Source organism: Nuphar pumila, chromosome 12 (genome assembly GCF_984573655.1).
Source record: "Nuphar pumila chromosome 12, dmNupPumi1.hap1.1, whole genome shotgun sequence".
NCBI lineage: Eukaryota > Viridiplantae > Streptophyta > Magnoliopsida > Nymphaeales > Nymphaeaceae > Nuphar > Nuphar pumila.
The window spans coordinates 926,720-949,703 of record NC_143260.1 but is presented as its reverse complement, the minus strand read 5'-3'; the positions used below and the strand labels follow the sequence as shown (position 1 = coordinate 949,703).

Below are 22,984 nucleotides of genomic sequence, written 5' to 3'. Positions count from 1 at the left end.
TTTCTTCTAAGATCGTTTCGGTTAAATATCCTTTTCTTCTAAAATCATTTTCATTATTCTCCCCTAATTTCTTCCTTATTTTTTTCTTATTCAGACTGCTGGATTGCATCTTGGTTTTCCACAACAGAAGTTCTGGTTTTTGCATCTCATTGCTGTTGGGTCAATTATTTTTTTCACAAAAGACGTCATTTCTTTTGGAATCACGTAATCCATTGTTCTGAAATACTGGGCTTCATAAGGACCTGAGCTGTGGTTTTGGTACATAACCAGAACTAATATTTCAAAAAAAAGGGATACACAACACGTGATCCATAATCAAAACGCATCGAAAAGATTGCAATCCATAATTGACAAATATGGATTCGTCCTCTACTCATTCTAGTCTTTCCTCTAGCTTTCTGAGTCAACTTGTATCTGAAAAACTCAACCATTCAAATTTCTTGACTTGGAAAAAAAAATAATTCCCTTCATGTGTAGCCAAGATTTTTCTGGGCATCTAGATGGATCAACTTCAGCCCCACTTCAATTTATCACGCAGGAAATACAGGATGATAAAGGGGTTGTCTAATGTCAGATTATTCAAAATCCTGATTTCACGCCTTGGATGAAAAAAGACCGAGCACTAGTCGCGTACATCACTTCTACTTTATCACATGAAATACTGATTCCAATTCCAGATGATTGTTCATTCGCTGAACTATGGAATTTGTTAGCTCAAACCTATTCTCAAATGTCGGAAGCCAAAGTTTTGTATCTCAAGCAAGAATTTCAATCATTAAAGAAGGGAACTATGTCTGTTATGGAATATCTGAACAAGGTAAAAAGCATCACAAATCAGTTGACTCTTGTTGGATGTGTGATCTCAGAGAGAGATAAGGTGCATCAAGTTTTAAGCGGACTGTGAGCATACTATCATGTTCTTATCACATCCCTCACATGCTTGCCTGTTTTACCTTGTTTTGAAGATTTATGGGCTAAACTTTTACATTATGAGATCAGTTTGGAGAACCTTTCTGATAATGATGGTGGGCAACTTGACTCACAAAATGCTTTGGCTACTGGGCTGGTTTATGGACAAGGTCGTGGTTTAGGAAATAATGATCGCGGAGGTAGAGCTCAAGGACGATATGGTGGACAAGGGGGACATGGGTTGCTTCCTACCCCAAACATGCCTCCTAATTCTCATGCAGGAAATCCAAGAAATATTCCCACATGCTTCCTCTGTAATAAAGGGGGGCACATTAAAGTTGACTGTTGGTTCAACCCTCAGAACAAAGGCAAGAATTCTATTATTTAGTCAAAAAGGCAGACTGATGGGAGTAAATCTAGTGGAGATGTGCAACAACTTTTATTGACAGCTCTTTCAAAGATGACAATAGCACAAAATGACCAGGGAGTATGGTATATAGACTCTGGTGCAACTACCTATGTTACGGGAGATGCAGGTAAACTCTCAAACTTATCTCCTTATTTCGGTAACGACAGTATTGTCACTGGGGATGGAATTCATCATTCCATTTCTCACACCGGGAATGCCATGATACCCTTCTTAAATTCATCCATAAAATTGTCCAATGTTCTACTTGCTCCTAATATAAAAAAGAACATTATTTTTGTCTCCAAACTCGTTGATGATACACATTCTTCTATCGAATTTACTCCCTCTTCTGTGTATGTCAAGAACCTTCAAACAAGGGAGACGTTCGTTAAAGGGGAGCGATGAGGAAATATGTATATCTTCAAGGAAGATCCTTTTGTTTGTGTTTCTGTTCCTGTCGTCTTGAAGCCTTCGTTGGAGTCCGATGAATCCTCTTCTAAATGTCTTCTTAGTCTGTCTAAATATAATAAGTCAAATATTTGGCATAGTCGACTTGGTCATTGTAGTTCCTCTTTTATTGAAAAGCTTGTCAGAGATAATCTTATCTCCTTATCTAGTTTGAGTCCTATTTTTGATAATGAGAAATGTACAAGTTGTCAATTGTGCAAGAGTCATGTTCTTCCTTTCAATTCAATTAATAAAAGAGCTTCAAGACCTTTTGAGATTATCTACTCTGATGTATGGGTCCTGCACCTACTTGTTCTCTTTCGGGAAGTCGATACTATGTTGTTTTCATTGATAGTTATTCTCGTGATACCTGGATATACTTTATGAAACATAAATCTGAAGTTCCTCAATTGTTCAGGACGTTTCATGTCTTTGTCAAAACTCAATTTTCGTCAAATATTATGAATTTTCAGTGTGTTGGGGGAGGTGAGTACACTTCAAATGACTTTATTGCTTTTCTTCGAAACAATGGTATAAGTCGTAGAGTTTCCTGCTCGCACACACCGCAACAGAATGGTGTGGCTGAATGGAAACACTGTCACATTGTTGAGAGTGCGGTGAGTCTGTTGCATGGCAGTCATATTCCTATTGAGTTATGAACATAAGCTTTTCACTCTGTGGTTTATATTATAAACCGTTTGCCGATGGTCATTTTAGCAAATAAATCACCTTATTATACTCGTTTTGGACATCACCCAGATTATGATAATTTACGAGTTTTTGGCTGTGTTTTTTATGTGCATATTGACAAATCATTAAGAAATAAGTTTCAGGGTAAAGCTTCTAAGTGTAGATTTGTGGGATATGCGGATGATTATAAGGGATATCGTAGCTACGAGCGTCTGTCCAAGCGTGTTAAGATCTCCAGAAATGTGGTTTTTGATAAGCAAAATTTTGAAGATGGGCATTCTTTACAAAATACGCGTCATAGTGTTAAGTTTATTCTCCATGGTTGAATGTCGAGTTGTTTGCTAACATCAACAGAGAGTTCATCTGATTGCAGTGTTGCTCCCGTGCCTATTCTTGTACCAGATGAAATCTCTTGCACAACTCAAATCGAGATTGATATTTTGCCGCCCAAGGAGATTAAGAAGTTTTCAGGACCAGTCTATACGAGAAGAGCAACAAAAAATATTTCCACCATTACTGATGTGATTGTTGATGAACCTGAAAATCATTCCTTTATCAGGAGATTAGAAAGAATTCAACACCCAATTTAGAGATGGGTTAGTTATAATAATTTCACTATGGATTTTCAGTTATTTCTGTTACAGGTTGAAAGCAAGATGAACCTACTAACTTCTATCTGGCAGTCAAGTCACACAAGTGGATAGAGGCAATTAATGAAGAAATGAAAGCATTACATGAATGTCAAACATGGGAAGTTGTTCCCAGGCCCAATGATAGAAATATCGTAGGGTCTAAGTGGGTTTATAAGATCAAGTATAAACTTGATGGGAGCATTGAACGACACAAAGCAAGACTTGTTGCATGTGGTTTCACTCAAGAATATGGCAAGGATTATGATGAGACTTTTAGTCCTGTGGTCAAGATGGGGACAATTCATATCATATTATCTCTAGCTGTCCATCACAGATGGACATTGAGCTAGATGGATGTGAAGAATGCTTTCTTTCAATGGACCCTTAAAAAAGAAGTTTATATAGAACAACCACCTAGATATGCGGAAGGAGATCCTAAGGTGTATGTCTGCAAAGTGAAGAGAGCTCTTTATGGTTTAAAACAAGCATCACAAAACAAGCATCACAATCCTGATTTGAAAGTTTTTCTCTCAAAGTTCAAAATCTTGGTTTTCGCAGATGCACTCTTGATCGCTCACTCTTTATCTTCAGGGATGAGCATACAATCACATTCTTATTAATTTATGTAGATGACATAATTATCACGGGCAGATCTTGCACTCATATCCAGGAAGTCAACGAATTCTTATGTCAGAATTTTAAAATGAAGGATCTCGGAGAACTAGGGTACTTCCTTGGAATAGAAGTTGACAGGAAAGACAATGTGTTGACCCTAACACAACATAAATATACCCTTGACTTGTTAAGTCGAGCAGGAATGAAATTACAAGCCTTTAGCTACTCTGAGTGTTTTACAACAGAAGCTGAGTTACCATGGTGGAGACTTATATGATGATTCCACCATATACCGAAGTATAGTCGGAATGCTCCAGTATCTTACCTTCATTAGATCTGACATTGCCTATTCTGTAAATCAAGTGTCTCAATTTATGCATGAACCTCGAACTGGGCACATGGATGCAGTTAAACAAATATTGAGATACTTAAAGGGTACAGTAGGAGATGGACTTGTTTACAAGAGGAATCTTATAGATAATGGGACTGGGCAACAGATCCAGATGAGAGGTCACTTTTTGGTTATTCTATATTTCTTGGCAGCAACATTGTGTCTTAGAGTAGTAGAAAACAGAAGGCTGTTGCTAGATCTAGTACTGAGGCTGAATATCGTTCCATGGCAACGGCTACAACAGAAGCTACGTGGGTTAGACACTTGCTTACAGAAGTGAGAGAATCTATCTCAAGATCATTATTTCTGTGTGACAATCAAAGTGCGATAAATATTTCGTTTAATCCCATTCATCATAGTTGTACTAAATATATCGAGATAGATCAACATTTTTTCAGGCAAAAGGTTGAAGAGAAAGAAATTGAGCCATACTATGTTCGCACTGAAGATCAAGTGGTTGATATGTTTACAAAGGGGCTGACCAAATATAATTTTTGGTTCTTAAAAAGCAAGTTGTTCATGATTCAAGATCATGCACAACTTGAGGGAGGCTGTTAAAGAAGACGTGATGTGGTTCTGGATTTACGTCTAGTCCAGATTTGTATTTTGTATTTATAATCAGGGACATTATCGTCCATAGTATTTTGTAAAACACTATATATAAACACAGTTTTTCTAGGCACGATTATGACCTTTTCTGTGCAGCAACCTCTTGTCTTTCTCTGTTTCTTTTTCTGCTGAAGGTTGACGTGGCTGGAAATACAAGTTCTGACATTATTCTCCAATAATATTCATTATTTTATAAGTGTTCTCAGCCCTTAGTGGCTTATTCTTGTATTTTCATGTGTTGACCCATAAAAAGTCTTACTCTCTTAGTGTTCTCTTGCCCATAAGTGGCACACCAAAGCATTTGCTTCAGTTCGTGACAGAGACAACCTTAGATAATTGTCTGCCAGCTTGTGGTGTAGGCCACTTAGGACTAGTCTTATGCAGGGATTGTAGTGGCATGTTTGCATTTTGTGGAGACAATTACATGCATTAAAAGCAATAATAGCATCCAAACAATAACATAAAGCCTAAACAATGAAAAATAAAGAAAAAGAATGCAAGGGCCATGAATTAATCTAATAAACAACTGCCCATACATTACAAGAATTCTATTCATAGAAGTGCCCATGGGTATAAAACTTTTGAGTAGGATAAAGGAGGCAAAAGCGAGGTCCTTCTCTAGTCCAGAGGAAACTGATTAAGGTTTAGGGAACTCATGTCCTACTATGTGCCAACATGTACAAGGCTTAAGGTATGCTCCTTTGGCTGTTAGGATGACAATTGGAAGTTGGAGAGACCAAGAATGCTAAGAGAAGTTCTCCATGTTTGGTAGGGATTTTGTTCTCCAAATGTTAGCACATTGTCCAAACATTAGAGATGACTGAGGAGTAACATGAATGTTGTTGCCCTTGGTGATTCATTTTTATCCTATGTTAAATATGAGGCTTTGCAATTACCATCCCAACTTGAAAATGGATGTTGGTAGTGGGCCTTTCCAAAGCTGTTGTCATTGTTTTTACCTAAATATCCTCTTATTGCTAACTACATTTGATGTTGGGAATACACCAGTTTTATTCCACATCAGAGGTCTTTATTTGTAAGGAATACACCATAAAACTCAGCTTTACGAGGAACATTTTCTTGATAGCTAGCAATCATTTCTTGAGCATTGCCACACATTTAAATCATAGTAAAAATTTTCTGCCTAGACTGGTGGATCTTGAATACACGATCATATTTACCTGATAGTTCCTATTACACGTGCCCATTAAATTTGCATTGTCAGGGCAATTTATCCTTCCATTCAACTTGGGCAAATTCATAGATTTGAAGGATCATGCCCTTATATTTTCTCAACTCATGATATATCTATTCGTTGATAATGCCATAAACAATCGTATACATAAATGTTAACTTCTCATCACTACATGAAGCTTCGTTATAGACATATAATTGTAATGAAAAAGGGCGGAAGCACCAATAGAGCAAAAGTCACTCTTTAAGAGTGACCACTAGAGCCACGAACACAAACACCAAATGTGCACACACAAAACTCTCAAATATAGAAAATGACTTAAAGTCATAAGTTGGATATTATTGAAGAAAGGAAGAGAAGGGTGTAAAACCCATGCTTACAAGAGGAGAAAACCTCCTCTATTTATAGTGGGAGGCACTATGAAGGGACCACAAGGGGGCTCCCTTGTAGACGTTGGGAGCCCCAACGATCAAAAATCTGACCGTTGGGGCCCCAACGACTACAAGAGTGGGGCCCCTTGTGGTCTTGCAAAAAGACAAAATAAAAAAGGAAAAAGTAAAAAACAAAAATACATTGGCTGTTTTTACAAGAATACCCCTATTGGGTATTTCACTAAAAAAGAAATAGTTTATATATACATATATGTATATATATACATATTTTAACACGTCCCCTCAAACTTTACGGGGAGAAGACTGAAAGTTTGCTAAGGAGAAACATGAAACGTGGAGTTGGGAGAGCCTTGGTGAAGAAGTCAGCTAGTTGATACTCTGAAGTAACATATGGTAATGAGATAGTCCCTCTGAGGTATTTGTCTCGAACATAATGGCAATCCATTTCGATATGCTTGGTCCGCTCATGAAAAGTGTGATTGCTGACAATGTATATCGCACTTTTGTTATCACAACAGAGCTTGGTGGGAGTGGAAATGGGAACGCCCATGTCAGCAAGGAGACTTCTGAGCCATACGATTTCCATAGTTGCCATTGCCATGGCCCGATACTTAGCTTCAGTGGATGACAGTGAAACTTTCTGCTGCTTCTTGCATCTCCACGAAATGAGGGATTCACCTAAAAAAATACAAAGACCCATTATTGATATTCGATCATTGGGATTTCCTCCCCAGTCAACATCAGTAAAAGCAGTTAAGTCAAGAGATGAGGAAGATGATAAGAAGAGTCCCTTGGATATAGTATTTTTGATATAACGCACAATCCTTATTACGGCTGCCATGTGAACCGAAGTAGGTGCATGCTGAAACTGGCTTGCTGCGTGAACTGCATGAGCTATGTCTGGACGTGTGATGGATAGATAGGTGAGAGATCCGATTAATTGACGGTAGGGGGTTGGATCCTCAAGAAGAACACCATCTTCAAGTTTCAGTTTTGCATTAATAACTTCGGGAGTCTCAACTTTCTTTTTATCAGATATTCCTGATTTGGTACAAATTTCTGCAGCCAATTTCATTTGAGATAGGATGTACCCACGCGGGGAATAAGCCACTTCAATCCCTAAAAAGTATCTCAAATAACCAAGGTCAGACATGTCAAAAGTTTCTTTTAACATAGACTTCACATCATTTACTCCCTTTTTGTCATTTCCAGTAATGATCATATCATCAACATACAGTAGAAGCATAATAATGGAGTCACCTGTCCTTTTAACAAAAAGAGCAATGTCAGTATAGCAAGAATAAAAACCTAAATTGATTAATACGTTACTAAACCTATCATACCAAGCTTTAGGAGCTTGCTTAAATCCATATAAAGCCTTTTTTTAATTTCAAAATTTTTTCATTTAAGTTCATACCTGGAGGCGGTTCCATATAAACTTCTTCATTTAAATTACCATTTAAAAATGCATTTTTGACATCAAGTTGAAAGATAAGCCATTTTTTAACTGAGGCTATAGCAATAAGAGCTCGAACACTAGTCATTCGAGCAACCGGGGCAAACGTTTCATCATAATCTACCCCATACTCTTGGGCATATCCCTTGGCAACCAACCTAACCTTATATCTTTCCAATGAACCATCACTCTTAGTTTTTACTTTAAAAACCCATCTACATCCAATGGGTTTCTTGCCATTGGGAGGATCAATGATTTCCCAAGTTTGTGCCCTTTTAAGAGCATTAAGTTCAAGTTCCATAGCTTCATTCCAATGAGCATATTGCTTAGCATCATTGTAATGAGATGGTTCATGAAAGGAGTGAAGAGCAAGAAGGCATGCTCGAAAGTTAGGAGAAAAGGAATCATACGAAACAAATCTATTTGGTATTTTGGAAATCCGATTTGATCTTCTTTGAGAGGTCTCTTCGATTGACTCACTTTGGGAAAATTTTTCAAGGGCACAAGGAGGATTTCTTTCATTCCTTCTAGAGTAGACTTGAATTTGTCTTGAAACATTTTCTTCTAAATTTTGATCATCACTTGGATGTTCAAAATGATCTTCGCTAAGGGATTCACTAGGATCAATATGATCATCTATGATGTTTTCTTGAGGCAACAAGTCAAATAGAAAGGAATAATCAATATTTTCATTTGGTTGGTGCGAAAAACCATTTTCCTCTTCAAGAAATGTGACATCTTTAGAGATATAAAATTTGTTCTTAAGTATGTCAAAACATCGATAACCTTTTTGTTTTTCGCCATAACCCAAAAAGATACATTCAATAGCCCTAGGAGAAAGTTTATCATTTTTATGAGTTAGAACAAAACATTTACATCCAAAAAATTCTTAGTCTTTTATAATCGGGAGACATATTGTAAAGTTTTTCAAATGGAGAAAGATTTTTCAAAGAGGATGAATGAGTTCTATTGATAAGATATGTAGAGGTTAAAACTGTTTCGGCCCAAAAGGATTTTGGAATATTTCTTGAAATTAATAACGTTCTTGTAGTTTCTATTATGTGTCTATGCTTTCTTTCCGCAAGACCATTTTGTTGCGGAGTGTTGGGGCAAGAACGTTGGTGACAAATTCCATTTTCTTTTAAATAGTTTTGAAAATCGTTGGACATATATTCGCCTCCCGAATCTGACCTAAGAATAGATAGATTTCCCAAAAATTGATTTTTGACCATTGCATGCAATTCTTTAAAGAAGGAGAAAACTTCGGATTTGCGACTTAGAAAGTAAATCCACGTAAATCGAGTGAAGTCATCTATAAAGACCACGTAATACGAAAAACCTCCTTTAGACAAAATAGGGGAAGGTCCCCACACATCGGAATGAATAAGTTCAAATGGCCGAGTGGTAAAGTAACTTCTTTTGAGGAAATGGAGTAGCTTTAGATTTCCCAAAAATGCAATCTTTACAAGTCATGTAATTGTCTTTACAAGTATTGTTCAAAAACGGAAAAAGAGACATTTTTACAAAATTTGGATGGCCAAGTCTCTCATGCCATATTCCAATACTTTTGTCTTTAACAAGATTGCAAGATGACTTAGATGGAAGAGTAAAAAAATCCATAAAGTAGAGGTCACCCCTTCTATGGCCTTGCCCAATCAGCTTCCCTGACTGAAGATCCTGCACGATGCAATCTTTAGGTGAGAAAGAGACTTGGCATCCATGATCGGTGATTTGAGAAACGAAAAAAAGATTTAAATTGATTTTAGGAACAATTCTTACTTTAGGAACGAAAAAGTTTTTAAAATCAAGTGTTCCAATACTTTCAATTTTTAATGATGTACCATCGGCCGTTGAAACACAAGAGGATATGGGTTCGGAAGAAACATTTGAAAGAGAGTTTTTATGAGATGTCATATGAAAAGAAGCACCGGAGTCTAGTATCCACATACCTGGAGGTGATGAAGAGTAGGCGATGGCGGTACCAGATGTTGAAGGAGAAGTCTTGAGAAGATGTTGGAGAACTTCGGAGATGTGATTTAGAGTTTCTTTGATATCTTCTTCTTTGGTACTTTCTTCCTTCTTTGGAGAATTTTCTCCAACCGCGGCAACCTTCCCTTTGAGTTTTGGACAAACCGGTCTAATGTGTACCGGTTCATTACAATAAGGGCATATTATTCCCTTTCTAGGCCCATTACTATTTTTGTTAAAATGGGGAGGTCTATATGCTTTAACATTCGATCCGGGCCTAATAACGACCAAAACTTCATCACTCTTAATGCTCAAGCCAAGTCGAGTTTCTTCTTGACATATCTCGGCAAGTGCATCTTCAATAGGTAGGGCTTTGCTTCTATGGAGAAGAGATGCCCTTACTTGTTCAAATTCCGGGCGAAGACCATGAAGAAATTGGAAAAAATGTTCCTTTTCAATTTGTTCCCTTCTTAATTCAATATCTTCCGGAGCCACCCACTTAGGCTCAAGAAGAGCAAGCTCATCCCAAAGAGGAGTTAGAGAAGTAAAATAGTCCCGGACACTCATATCCATTTGTTTGGTGGAACGGATTTTTTCTTGACAAAAAAATTGTCGAGCAAGATCCTTTTGGGTATACATACCCTTAAGAAAAAACCAAGCCTCGTTGGCCCTTCTAAATTTGTCAATATTAACACAATTTTTAAGGTCTACATTATTCATAAACCATGCCAAAATTTTGGCGTGGTTACTTTCCCAATCCTCAATTTTGGATTGATGATCATTAATAGCTTTGATGCGCTCATCGCCATATAAAGCTTTTTCAACTTCATTTTCAATTTTGGTGAGAACAAGAGAGGGTTCGGGAGTAGTTCCCATAACAAAACCCCAAAGTTTCTTACCTCTAAGATGATTTTCCATAGCGGAGGCCCACATGAGATAGTTGGACCCATTTAGCTTAAAAGAAAGCTCCACTTTAGAGTCACGTTCCATCGGCACCAAAAGTCCTTCCTTTCTTTAAAAGTTGAGAGGCACACGTTCCAAAGAAAAGCCCAAGCACCAACCGAGCTCTGATACCATGTAATGAAAAAGGGCGGAAGCACCAATAGAGCAAAAGTCACTCTGTAAGAGTGACCACTAGAGCCACGAACACAAACACCAAATGTGCACACACAAAACTCTCAAATATAGAAAATGACTTAAAGTCATAAGTTGGATATTATTGAAGAAAGGCAGAGAAGGGTGTAAAACCCATGCTTACAAGAGGAGAAAACCTCCTGTATTTATAGAGGGAGGCACTATGAAGGGACCACAAGGGGGCTCCCTTGTAGATGTTGGGAGCCCCAACGGTCAGAAATCTGACCGTTGGGGCCCCAACGACTACAAGAGTGGGGCCCCTTGTGGTCTTGCAAAAAGACAAAATAAAAAAGAAAAAAGTAAAAAGGAAAAAAGGAAAAAGTAAAAAACAAAAATACATTGGCTGTTTTTACAAGAATACTCCTATCAGGTATTTCACTAAAAAAGAAATAGTATATATATACATATATGTATATATATACTTATATATATACGGATGTATATATATATATATAAGTATATGTATATATATATATACATATTTTAACAATAATGAGTTAAAAAAAATGAGGTTTCCATTAAAAAGTTAACAGGTTGTTCCAATACTGAGTTAACATTTGTGCATGAGAGGCAAGAGTACCATTGGTCCTAGTTATTAGTAGCTATATTACTCCACAATCTTTATAAGGCTGAGAATATGGAAAATTTTGGGCCGATTGATATGAAGAGCTCTTTTGCTTTCTTTAAAAGTTTGTCTGCGAAGTCGTGTATTCCTAGCTAAACATGCAAAATTTTATAGTTTTCTGATTTCTTGAACTTTTCTCCTTAACTGTGTTATGCTTCAAACACTTCAAAATCATTCAGGATTATGTGGTACACGACAGGGAGCTTGCACTTGCTGCTAATAGGAAAAGTGTGGATGATCACATCGTCTTGTTAGGCTGGTTAGGGGACCACAATTTGGAGCCAAAAGTTATCGACTTCTTGCAAGACAAATGGATGCCGAGGATTCAAATGCAAGGTGCAAGTTACATTCTTTCGGTTTTTTTTGCTGTTAAAACTACCATTTGGTTTGACCATTTGATTAGTGGCATTGGAAATTGACTTGATTTTTGATGGTAATGCAAGTTAAGAAATGTCATGTAAACATGGTGCTCCCTCCTCTATTAATAGTTTCTTAAACAGTTAATCCAAATAGCATTTGTCATGTTTCTCAATGGCCCCTTTATGCTTCTGGACATCTCGTGTATGACAAGTCTTGCATTGTCCACTAGTGAAAGTTTGGAATTTTTTTTCTCCTTTCAGAAACTCTTAAAAAATTATTTATCCTGTTTAATATAAACATAGGCAGAATTAAAGAGATTTGTATATAACCAATCTCTAGCTTAGGCTCCTTGCAACCCTCAATGGGTTGCATAAATTGCAAGCCAGATATTTGAGTTTCCGAAGATAGAAGACTTAGGAATACATATTCTTTCTCAAATAAAAAAAGTTTTAGGAGTGCATATACTCCAGTGGCCAGATCCTGTTAGACTCTGCACCTGCTGAGTGTTAAAATATAACTAGAGACTTATTTGAGCGGTGGCCAAGGTTGCTTATTGTGAGCGTGACCTTTCTTTTAGCTGCTAATCTGTAGACACAATTTTTCTCTTACCTTTTGTCTTTCATTATGATTGCAGCAAATGGTGATGAGAACCTGGTAGTGGGCTTTGGTGTGGATGTAAGTCTTGATGATGGGAAATTTGAAATTGAAATGGATGGGGGAGGAAGGAGAGAACTTTCTTACTGTATTATGCTCTGCCTTACTATTGATGGGATGCTTACCTTGTTCCGTATTGCTAGGTAACTCTTTCAGGGTGTTATTAGGTCCCCAAATATTTCATCCACGTCACAATGAAAATGTTAGCATACCTCTTGCATATGAATTGAGGTTGTACTTTCTGTTTTAGTGTAATCTCACTGCCTGTTTTCTACACTGTTGCTGATGGTATTTGCATGCTTTGTAGGAGAAGTGCACCCATTACAATCTCTCTGACAACAAAAGATGGTGCTTTTAGCACTGAAGAATATAACAAATGCTCAGCGATGCAACATGAGCCGGCCAATGCTGTGCTCAAGTCTAGTAAACACGTAGTTGAAGTGGCAGTTGTGGATGATAAATCCTCAAAATCTGAGATGGGAACAGTCAAGACAAGCAGCAACATTGGATATCAGAACATGGTGAAGCAGTCTACACCACTTGAATCTGTATGCTATTTCTTATTCACTAAACACAGCTCTCTAAAGATGCATGTGTAATGAAATGGTAGGCTCCACGAATGCACTTGAATCTACTCGAAAGGAAGTATCTAAAAGATACTTTGGACAAGACCCATAAAAGGGTATAAATGGAAAAGCATAAAAATAAATAACACTTTATTTATGAGAGCAAAATGCTTAAAAAACATTTAGAGGAATGATTTAGACAAGGGGATGCACCCCTATTTATACAAGAGTATTAAGGAGAGCTCATAAGGAGCTCTCCCTTTCTAGCTGTTGGAACTTCCAACAGCTAGAATTCTAGCCGTTGGACTAGTTCCATCAGCTAGAAAGTTGGTCAAGTTCCAACTGGAACTTGACCAAACTAGATGTATCTAGTTCTAATAGAACTAGATACCAAAAACAAAAAAAAATTACAAAAAAATTAAAAAGTATAAATACAAAAATATATAATAATAATATTATAATAATAATATTATTATATATGTGTTGTTTACATTTTAACACTCCCCCTCAAACTTATGGTACAATGAGCGAAAGTTTGTCTAAGAGGAAGTGAAATCTGGGAGCCGCGAGAGGCTTGGTGAAGAAGTTTGCTAATTGGTATTCTGATGTCACATATGGCAGATCAATGGTTTCATGCAAGTACTCCTCTCTGACATAGTGACAATCCATCTCAATGTGTTGCACTCATGGAAAGTCTGGTTGCTTGCGATGTAGATTGCACTCTTGTTGTCACAATACACTCGTGAGGCCTGTGTTGCTTCAACTCCCATATCAGTTAGCAGTCGCTTGAGCCAAACAACTTCCATTGTGGTGGTTGCCATGACTCTATATTCAGCTTCATTGGAGGAAAGAGAAACATTCTGCTTCTTCTTGCACCTCCATGATATTAGAGATTCACTTAAAAATACACAGAAACCAGTTGTTGAGTGCCTATTATTAGGATCACCTCCCTAGTCAGCATCAATATAAACAATTAAATCTAATGATAATGATGCAGACAAGAAGAGTCCTCGTGAGTGAGAGAGAACTCTTTAAATATCTAATAATACGTAAAACCGCTCCCATGTGAACAGAAGTGGGAGCATGTTGAAACTGGCTAGCTGTGTGTACAACATGTGCTATGTCTGGCCGAGTGATGGAGAGATAGGAAAGTGCTCCAACAAGTTGTCTGAACGGAGTGGGATCATCAAGATGCTCTTCATCATCAATTTTCATTTTAACATTGACCACTTCTGGAGTGTCCACCTTCTTTTCATTTGTAATGCTTGACCTGAAAACAATATCAAAAACAAATTTAGATTGAGATATCAAGTACCCACGAGGGGAATAAGCAACTTCTATTCCTAAAAAGTATCTCAATAATCCTAAATCAGACATTTCAAAATGAGTTTTAAGAAGAGTTTTGATATTGGTAACTCTCTGTTTGTCGTCTCCAGTGATGATCATATCATTCACATAAAGAATAAGGATAATGATACCTGCATCAGATTGCTTAATAAACAAGACATTGTCAGTCAAACAAGAATGAAGTACAATATCAGTCATACCAGGCTTTTGGTGCTTGTTTGAGGCCATAAAGGGCCTTCTCAAGACAAAGTGTTTTACCCTTAGGAATACTAATACCAGGCGAAGCTTCCATGTAGACTTTTTCAATAAGACTCCTATTTAAGAAAGCATTTTTGACATCCATTTGAAATATATGCTATTTTTTGATAGAAGCCAAAACAATTAAAGTTCTAACAGTGGTCATACGGGCTACAAGGGCAAAGGTTTCTTCGTAGTCAATGCCATACTCTTGAGCATAACCTTTGGCTACGAATCGTGCCTTATATCTTTCTAGGGTCCCATTACTTTTGGTTTTGATTTTATAGACCCATCTACAACCTATAGGTTTCTTTCCGAGAGGAAGGTCTTGAATGGACCAAGTGCTGGCCTTCTCTAATGCATCCAATTCTATTTTCATAACTTCAACCCATTCTTCATGGTTTTTGGCTTCATAATAGGAGGAAGGTTCAACATAGGATTGGATTAATGCAAGGGTTGCCCTATACGAGGGTGAAAAAGATTCGTAAGAGACATTTTTTGGGAGGTTGAGAAATTCTAGAAGTCCTACGAGGGAGAACTTCAGAAAACCTTTCTAATGCACATGGTGGGTGTTGCTCTCCAACTCTTCGTCTTGAATATTGCAGACCAACATCCCTATTGGTTTGGTCTTCGCTATCATTTAAAAAAATAATAGGACTTTGATCATTGTAAAAGTTATATTCGAAATCCTCTTCATTGAATCTTGAAGTTAAATCGATTAAAAATGAATATTCAGTAATATCTTTGGATTTTTCACTTTCAAAGGAACTTTCTTTTTCTAGAAAAGACACATTTTTTGATACATATAATTTTTCATTTTGAAGATCATAGCACTTGTAGCCTTTTTGATTTTCGGCATATCCTAAAAAGGCACATGAGATTGCACGATGGGAGAATTTATCATTTTTCTTTGTAAATACAAAACATTTGCAACCAAAAACTCTTAATCTAGAGTAACCTGAAGCTAAATCATAAAGTTTTTCAATTGGAGATATATTTTTTAATGAAGATGACATTCTATTGATGAGATAGGTGGCAGTTAGAGCGACTTCAGCCCAAAAACCTTTTGGAACTTGACTTGCAATTAGCAAAGTCCGAATGGTTTCCATAATGTGGCGATGTTTGCGTTTCACAAGACCATTTTGTTGAGGGGTGTGTGGGTATGATCGTTGATGAATAATGCCATATAAATTAAGATAGTTTTAAATTCTCCAGACATAAATTCTCCCCCTGAATCGATGCGAAAAACGAAAATATTACTTTGAAATTTGTTTGTGACCTTTTTATGAAATATTTGAAAGTGAGCAAAAACTTTGAATTTATGTTTAAGAAAATAAATCCAAGTGTGTTTAGAAAAGTCATCAACAAAGATGATATAATACACATAACCACCTTTAGAGATAACTGGTGTGGGTCCCCAAACGTCCGAATGTATTAACTCAAGAGGTTTTGTAAAGACAATGGTTCTACTAGAAAAAGGTAATTTTTTCATTTTACCAAGAATGCAGTCTTTTACAAGCAAAATTTTCAGATTTACAAAATTTTCCCAAACTTGGGAAGTATTGGATTTTTGACATATGAGGATGGCCAAATCTTTTGTGCCATAATTTTGTTTCTAATTTCTAAACATTTAAACAAAATACATTCTTTGGTAGTTCCAAAAAGTCCATGTAATATAGTCCTCCTTCTCTGTGGCCTTCTCCAATCAGGTTCCCTGACTGACGATCCTGTATCCAGCAACCATCAAAAGAGAAGAATATATTATATCCATAATCAGAAATTTATGAAACAGATAAAAGGTTCAAATTTAATTTTGGGATATATCTAACTTCTAGAATACAAAAAGTTTTGGATTTTTGAAAACTTTTAAAACATCCTATTCATTTTATTTCAAGAGATGTTCCATCTGCTGTAAAGACTTTTGATATACTTGAGTTATTTTTAAGACATTCAAATAAACATTTAACATTTGGGGTCATATGAAATGAAACACCAGAATCTAAGAGCCAAGGGAAGTTACCTGGACCGGATACAAATACAACTGCCGCTCCAGTTGAGGCTTCAGTCGAAGAGGATACCCCTTTGAGAAGAGGTTGAAAAATCTCCATCAGTTGAGCCATTGAAACATGTTCGTCTTGATCTTTTGGCTCGATTTCAACATATGCTACCCTCTTTTTGTCTCTCCTTTTTAGCTTCGGACATTGAGGCCTATAGTGCCCCGATTCATGGCAGTGGTGACAAATAACTTTTCTTTTGTCAAACTCACCACTCTGTCTCCCAAAATGAGGCGGTCTATAAGTGCGAGTATGATTCCCTAGTCCTGACACAGCTAGAACTTAATCATCATCAACTTTTGGAGTACTTTTTCTAAGACGATTTTCCTCCATAGTTAGTTCTTCAATAGTATCCACAATAGTAGGGATTTTACCACGATGAAGTAGAACCGATTTGGTGGATTCAAATTGTGGCCTTAATCCATTCACAAATTGGTAAAAGTGTTCCATATCAAGTTGTTTTTGACGAAACTCGATATCTTCGGTGCAATGCCATTTTGGCTCTAGAATAGCCAACTCTTCCCAAAGCTCGGACAACTCATTATAATATTCACGAATAGTTTTGTCATTTTGAGTTAATGTCCGAACTTTTTCTTGGAGATTGCACACATGGGCAATATCTTTAAGGGAATACATATTTTTGAGGTATTCCCATGCCTTATCGGCATGTTCAAATTTAGTGAGGCTAGAACATTTTTTAATGTCTATGCTATTAATAAGCCATGACATTATCTTTGCATGCCCCATCCTCCACTCTTTTCATTTCTTTTCACAAGAGGCTAGCGCCTTAGTCTTCTCCTCTTCCGTTAGAGGGACTTCCTTATCACCCTCTTTTTTGGTGAGAGATAGTTTAAGTTCCGAATCGGAACCAGCCACTATTTCCCATAAGCCTTTTCCCCATATGTGGTGCTTCATAATTGAAGCCCACATCACATAATTAGTATCATTCAACTTCATGGGTATGATGGTGACCTTATCATGGTCATCCATCATTTACAAGGGTGTGAAGAAGATAGTAAGGAGAAAAAAAAAAGAAAAATAGAGAAAAAGGGAGAAAGGGATACAATACAATGTTGTTGCTCAAGTCCTTTTCTCCAAATGGATCCTCTTGTAGTCGATGGAAGAGTGATATAACACTTTTTTGGCATGTGATGAAACACTCCTTTGCAAGTGTCAAAACACTTTTTGTAAGAACAAGATAATAACACACCTTTACACAAGAGGCACGGAAATCGAGACGGAAGTTTTTCAAGATCTAACAGTTTTGTAGCTTTGATACCATGTAATGAAATGGTAGGCTCCACGAATGCACTTGAATCTACTCGAAAGGAAGTATTTAAAAGATACTTTAGACAAGACCCATAAAAGGGTATAAATGGAAAAGCATAAAAATAATTAACACTTTATTTATGAGAGCAAAATGCTTAAAAAGCATTTAGTGGAATGATTTACACAAGGGGATGCACCCCTATTTATACAAGGGTATTAAGGAGAGCTCATAAGGAGCTCTCCCTTTCTAGCTGTTGGAACTTTTGGACTAGTTCCAACAGCTAGAAAGTTGGTCAAGTTCCAACTGGAACTTGACCAAACTAGATGTATCTAGTTCTAATAGAACTAGATACCAAAAAAAAAATTACAAAAAAATTAAAAAGTATAAATACAAAATATATAATAATAATAATATTATTATATATGTGCTGTTTACATTTTAACATCATGTAGCAATTTTAGTGATTGTGTTTCATTTTAGCATTCACATCTATTGCATCCTGTTAATATTCAGAAACCAGAGATGGAAATCACTGAGGATGCAGACAGATTGCAAGCTGATCCGGAGCATATTCAAGAAAGAAGCAATGCTGTTGCTGAACTTGTGCCCTTTAATGTTCAAAACTCATCTGTGGAAAATGCAAATAAAATTTCTCCTCAAGTACCAGGGCTTGGAGGTTTCATGAACAAGGGAATTCAAAAACCTTTGCCTCCTATCAAAAGAGTTGTTGACATGGGAAGTCGTGTCATACAAAATGTTTCACTGGCTACAAACAAATCAGGTTCTTTTAATTTGCTTCAAGTTAAGGAGCAGGGAAAGAGCCTTGTGGAACAAAGCAATAATAGCCTTGATCTGAAAACTAGAAGCACTGGTCCACAACATTCGGAACTTGTAGCCTCTGCTCATGGATTTTCACGATTTCCACAAAAAGATCCTCTTCCTTCAATGTCCCTGTACCAGATAGGGCAAGCCAAGCTGGATACCCGTGTAAACTCTCACTCTCCTGTGGTTATGGATTCTGAAGCTGACTTTTCAAAAGCATTTGAAAATGTAAGCCCTACACATTCTTTAAACAAACTTTTGGAAGCCTTTATTAGTGTTTCCACATTGCTATTTTCATGTTGATTGTTTGTGGTGGTTCGCCTTTTATCTGTACCAGCTTTAGTGGCTATATCTTGTAGGAACTTATGGGATCATGCCTTTTCTCCTTTTCTTGTCTTTTTGGATTTTATGGCTGGAGGCAGGAATACATTTAGTATTTAAACAGTACTATCAAATTTGAATATTAAAAAGACTTGATGACTCAGTTAATGTTTCTGGGATGTTGGTGATAGCTATCTTTATTAGTGATGGCTGAAAAAAATCGTAATATTTTTCTATTACCCGAGGCACTTAGGGGGTATATTTGTCATATTGTGTTGCTGAATGCCTTGGGATTCACATCAGAGATGCCATACACCTTCATGCTTCTTCTACTTTATGTTCATGGTTGTTATTTACAATTATATATATATATATATTAGATGTGTTTATCATTGTTTACTCATAGAGAACATGTATTTGATGAAGATTTTTTATGCTTAAGTGTGTATTTTAAATAGGTAAAAAAATCAATGGTTGATGTATTATCAAACTTTGATGATAGAATATTTTCTTTATTTACTTCAAATCAATTTGAAAGAAAGCTTGTTTCTTAGTAAATAAGCAATGATAACATACCTAATGGTTTTGATCGAGCAAAAAATGCTTGTAAGTGCGATTTTTAGGTGGTTCTAACCGGACCTAATGAAAAAAGTGGTAGGACCATCCCCACTCAAAAATCATAGTTTTAAGTGTTTTATGATTGTTCTGAACCGTCAGATGTGTTTATCATTGTTTATTCATTAGAAAACATGATTTTTCTTAAGCATCATTATGCTTAGACGTGTATTTTGAGGAGGCAAAAAATGAATGGTTAATATTGTACTAAAATTTGATGATAAAATATTCATATTTTTACATCAAATCAATCTAAAAAAAGCTTGTTTCTTAATTAATAAGCAATGATAAAAACATCTAACAGTTCAGATCTATTATAAAACACTTAAAACCAAGGTTGCCAGACTAGGAAGCGGAAGCGGAAGCGGAAGCAAGAAGCAATGCATTTTAAAATGTATAGGAAGCGATAAGTGAATGGGAATCGGCATGGAATGAAAGTAAAAACTAAAATAAAAGCGATTATTGTTAAATTTCATGATTTTTTAGTGTAAGAATTAAATGTTTAACAAAATCTAAAAATGATGACTGCTAATTTAGAGAAAGTGTTGAGTGAGAAGCGTGAGAGAAAAAACATGAAAAGTAGAGTGAGAGAACATATAAGAAGAATAGATGAAGCGTGTGGAAAGCATAGGAGAAGCGTGGGAGAATTGAGATTCTCATCAAGTTTTGGAAGTGAAGAGTGTTGTGCTTCCAAAGCGAGTTTTCGGGAAGCGAGCTTCCCACTTATGTACGAAGCTTTTGGTAACTCTGCTTAAAACTATGATTTTTGGAGGGGCCTAACGAGACCCAAAAAAAAAAGGAGCCTAACCAACCCACTATTCTCTCTCTCTCTCTCTCTATATATATATATATATATCAGTGTCACACCATATAGCACGAGATTGTTCTAATATGTCTTATTGACTTTTTTTATTGGCCGTTATTAGGGCACCTGATATTAATAAGAGAATATGTGTGCAGCCCCCACATTAAGAAAATCTTTTTTGGGTCTAGGATTCTCTTTTTCTCAAGATGGCTCTTATTCTCTCTAATATCTGCCCAATGTCATCACAATTCACACAAGATGTAGATGTGGTTGAGGCTACAAAAGGAATGTGTCTATGCCTTGTTGCAGCAGAGAGTACTTTTAATGAATGATCACTAACTCTCATGGCATCTTGTTTTAGTAATTTATGCATTATTACATCATAGTTATATGATTAGTGTTGTCCTTTTGTGAAGTGGCAAGACATCTCGTGTTTCATCTCTTGTTCAACTGCAAAATGCTGATGCAGTTTTCCGTGCTTAGCACATTTGTTTTTGTTGTGACCACTGTCCAAGTTCTGCTTTCACAAGTTATTTTCGGTAGGATCTTTTTTTATTCTTATTCTTTTCAACTGCTATTTTATACTTAACATAAATATCATATTCTGATTGCATTATATGCCAGGTAAAGGAAATGGCCAAAGAACTAGATTGTCTCCTCTCCAGCATTGAAGGAGAGGGAAGTTACAGGGATGCTGCCATTACCTTCCAGAAAAACTCAGTTTTAGCAGTAGAGGAGTCAATAAGGAGCCTCTCCAAAAGATGCAGAGTTTGGAAGGTAAAATATGATCATTTCTTCCGTTGAGCTGGGTGTTACTTAGATGCATCATCCCTCAGATGTGCTGGAATGTTTGGTTGGCAAAAAGAGTCCTTTTGATCGCTTTTACTTCCCTTGCAACTTGATGCAGATATTTCCGCGGAAAATTTCATGATCCTTCCTAGGGTTGAAAGTTAAACTTTAACTGAAGTGATAAAAGTTTATTGTGAAATCTATAGTTTTCATGGAAAATGTTTCGGAATTATATTAAAGTAAATTTATTGTGGAAGAAATGGCAATAAGTGGATCAGATGTGGAATATGACCAACAAAAAAGTTTCTTGGGGTTGATCAACGTTTTGTTGGAGAAAATTTTTTGGTAAACAAGACATTACGTCATGATTTTATTCTTGTTATCATCAAATGGCAGTTTTGTTTTACAGGATGTCAATGTTTATGAGGTACTTATGACAAGCACCAGTTCAGGATGTAGTGGAAGGGGGCATGCTAGAACTATGAATAAATATAGCAAACGAAAGGCATTTGCATAGTTTGATATAATTAGGCTGAAATTGTAAACAACATTATATAATAGGTTGGGAAAAGCTATTTCTATGAATGCATCATCTTTTAATGTGTGCAACTTATGAGGGTATTGTTGTTGAATGTAATAGTCCCCTTGATGGGTATGATGTATAAAACTAGTGGATATGCCCTATCATATTGGACATGCTCCTTGACTACCAACATCTGTGTGTGTACATATATGTAACAGCTGTAGATGATATTACTTTTATTGGCTTTGATAACTTTAGTTCATCCAAATCACTCTTGCAAAGAATCTCTTGGATAGCAGCACAACAGGAATAGTTACAATATAAGGTCAAATAAGTTGGGATAGGGTAAAGTTGCACCACCTTAACCAAGGTGTTTTGGATTAGTAGCTCTTATAGGATATTCCCCTAGCTTGGTTATTAACAAAAAAAGAAACGAAAGAAAACAGAAAAAAGTCATGTATGTTGCTTTTGGTCAAGAAGTTGAAAAGCTGAAATTGCAGGAGAATGGATGCAAAGTTGCAAACATTATAACAGCTAAATGTTTCAACTATTGGAGTTTTTTCGAATTATACTTTGTTGATTCTCTATAGTTTTCTTAGCATTATATATATCTTGCTTAAAGTCTAGCTATGTCTTTTTCATTAGGGTAAATAGGCATTTGAATCCTTTGCTCCTCTCTCTCCTTTTCTGCATTCCTTATGTCAGTATGTGCTAATTTCTATTTTCTTCGTTATTTGTGTCATTTTTTTGTTGCATTCTCTTGTTGTTGGTCCTTTTCTTCTGTTGATTTAATCTCTTGCAATTTTTCTTTTGTTTTTGCATGCTTAGAACATAATGGATGGACGACTGGAGGATATTCAAAACCTTCAAAATAGGTCTATGCAGGGTATGCTTCTGTTTATTCTTCCCACTCCTCAAAAGTAATAGTGTGCTCTACTTTTTGGTTAGAATAGTTAATTATTCTCAAATGGTCCCTTTTTCTAGTTTGTTTTCTTTTAGTTTTGACACTTTTTGTGATTTTGGGTTTATTTTGGTCTAGATTGTTCAAGATATTGGCAAAAATAAAGGGTTGAAAACGGCTCCATTTACCCCTGATAATAAATATGCAAAGGACTTACTGATAAAATACAACACATTGCCCAGCAGGAA

The 22,984-nt window shown here is 36.4% G+C and overlaps 1 protein-coding gene across 3 annotated transcripts in view; it reads left to right on the top strand.

Moving 5' to 3' along the window:
- LNO1 (Nuclear pore complex protein) overlaps positions 1 to 22,984 on the top strand; it is a 96,571-nt gene that overhangs the window by 41,829 nt on the left and 31,758 nt on the right. For 2 of the 3 annotated variants that reach the window (XM_089983924.1, XM_089983923.1), the window contains exons 7-12: positions 11,672 to 11,808; positions 12,467 to 12,629; positions 12,794 to 13,034; positions 18,474 to 19,010; positions 21,148 to 21,300; positions 22,664 to 22,721. In XM_089983924.1, the coding sequence (XP_089840050.1) occupies positions 11,672 to 11,808; positions 12,467 to 12,629; positions 12,794 to 13,034; positions 18,474 to 19,010; positions 21,148 to 21,300; positions 22,664 to 22,721 (1,289 nt within the window). Of the gene's footprint in view, positions 1 to 11,651; positions 11,809 to 12,466; positions 12,630 to 12,793; positions 13,035 to 18,473; positions 19,011 to 21,147; positions 21,301 to 22,663; positions 22,722 to 22,984 lie in introns of all 3 variants that reach the window. The other variant, XM_089983925.1, reaches the window with a different exon arrangement.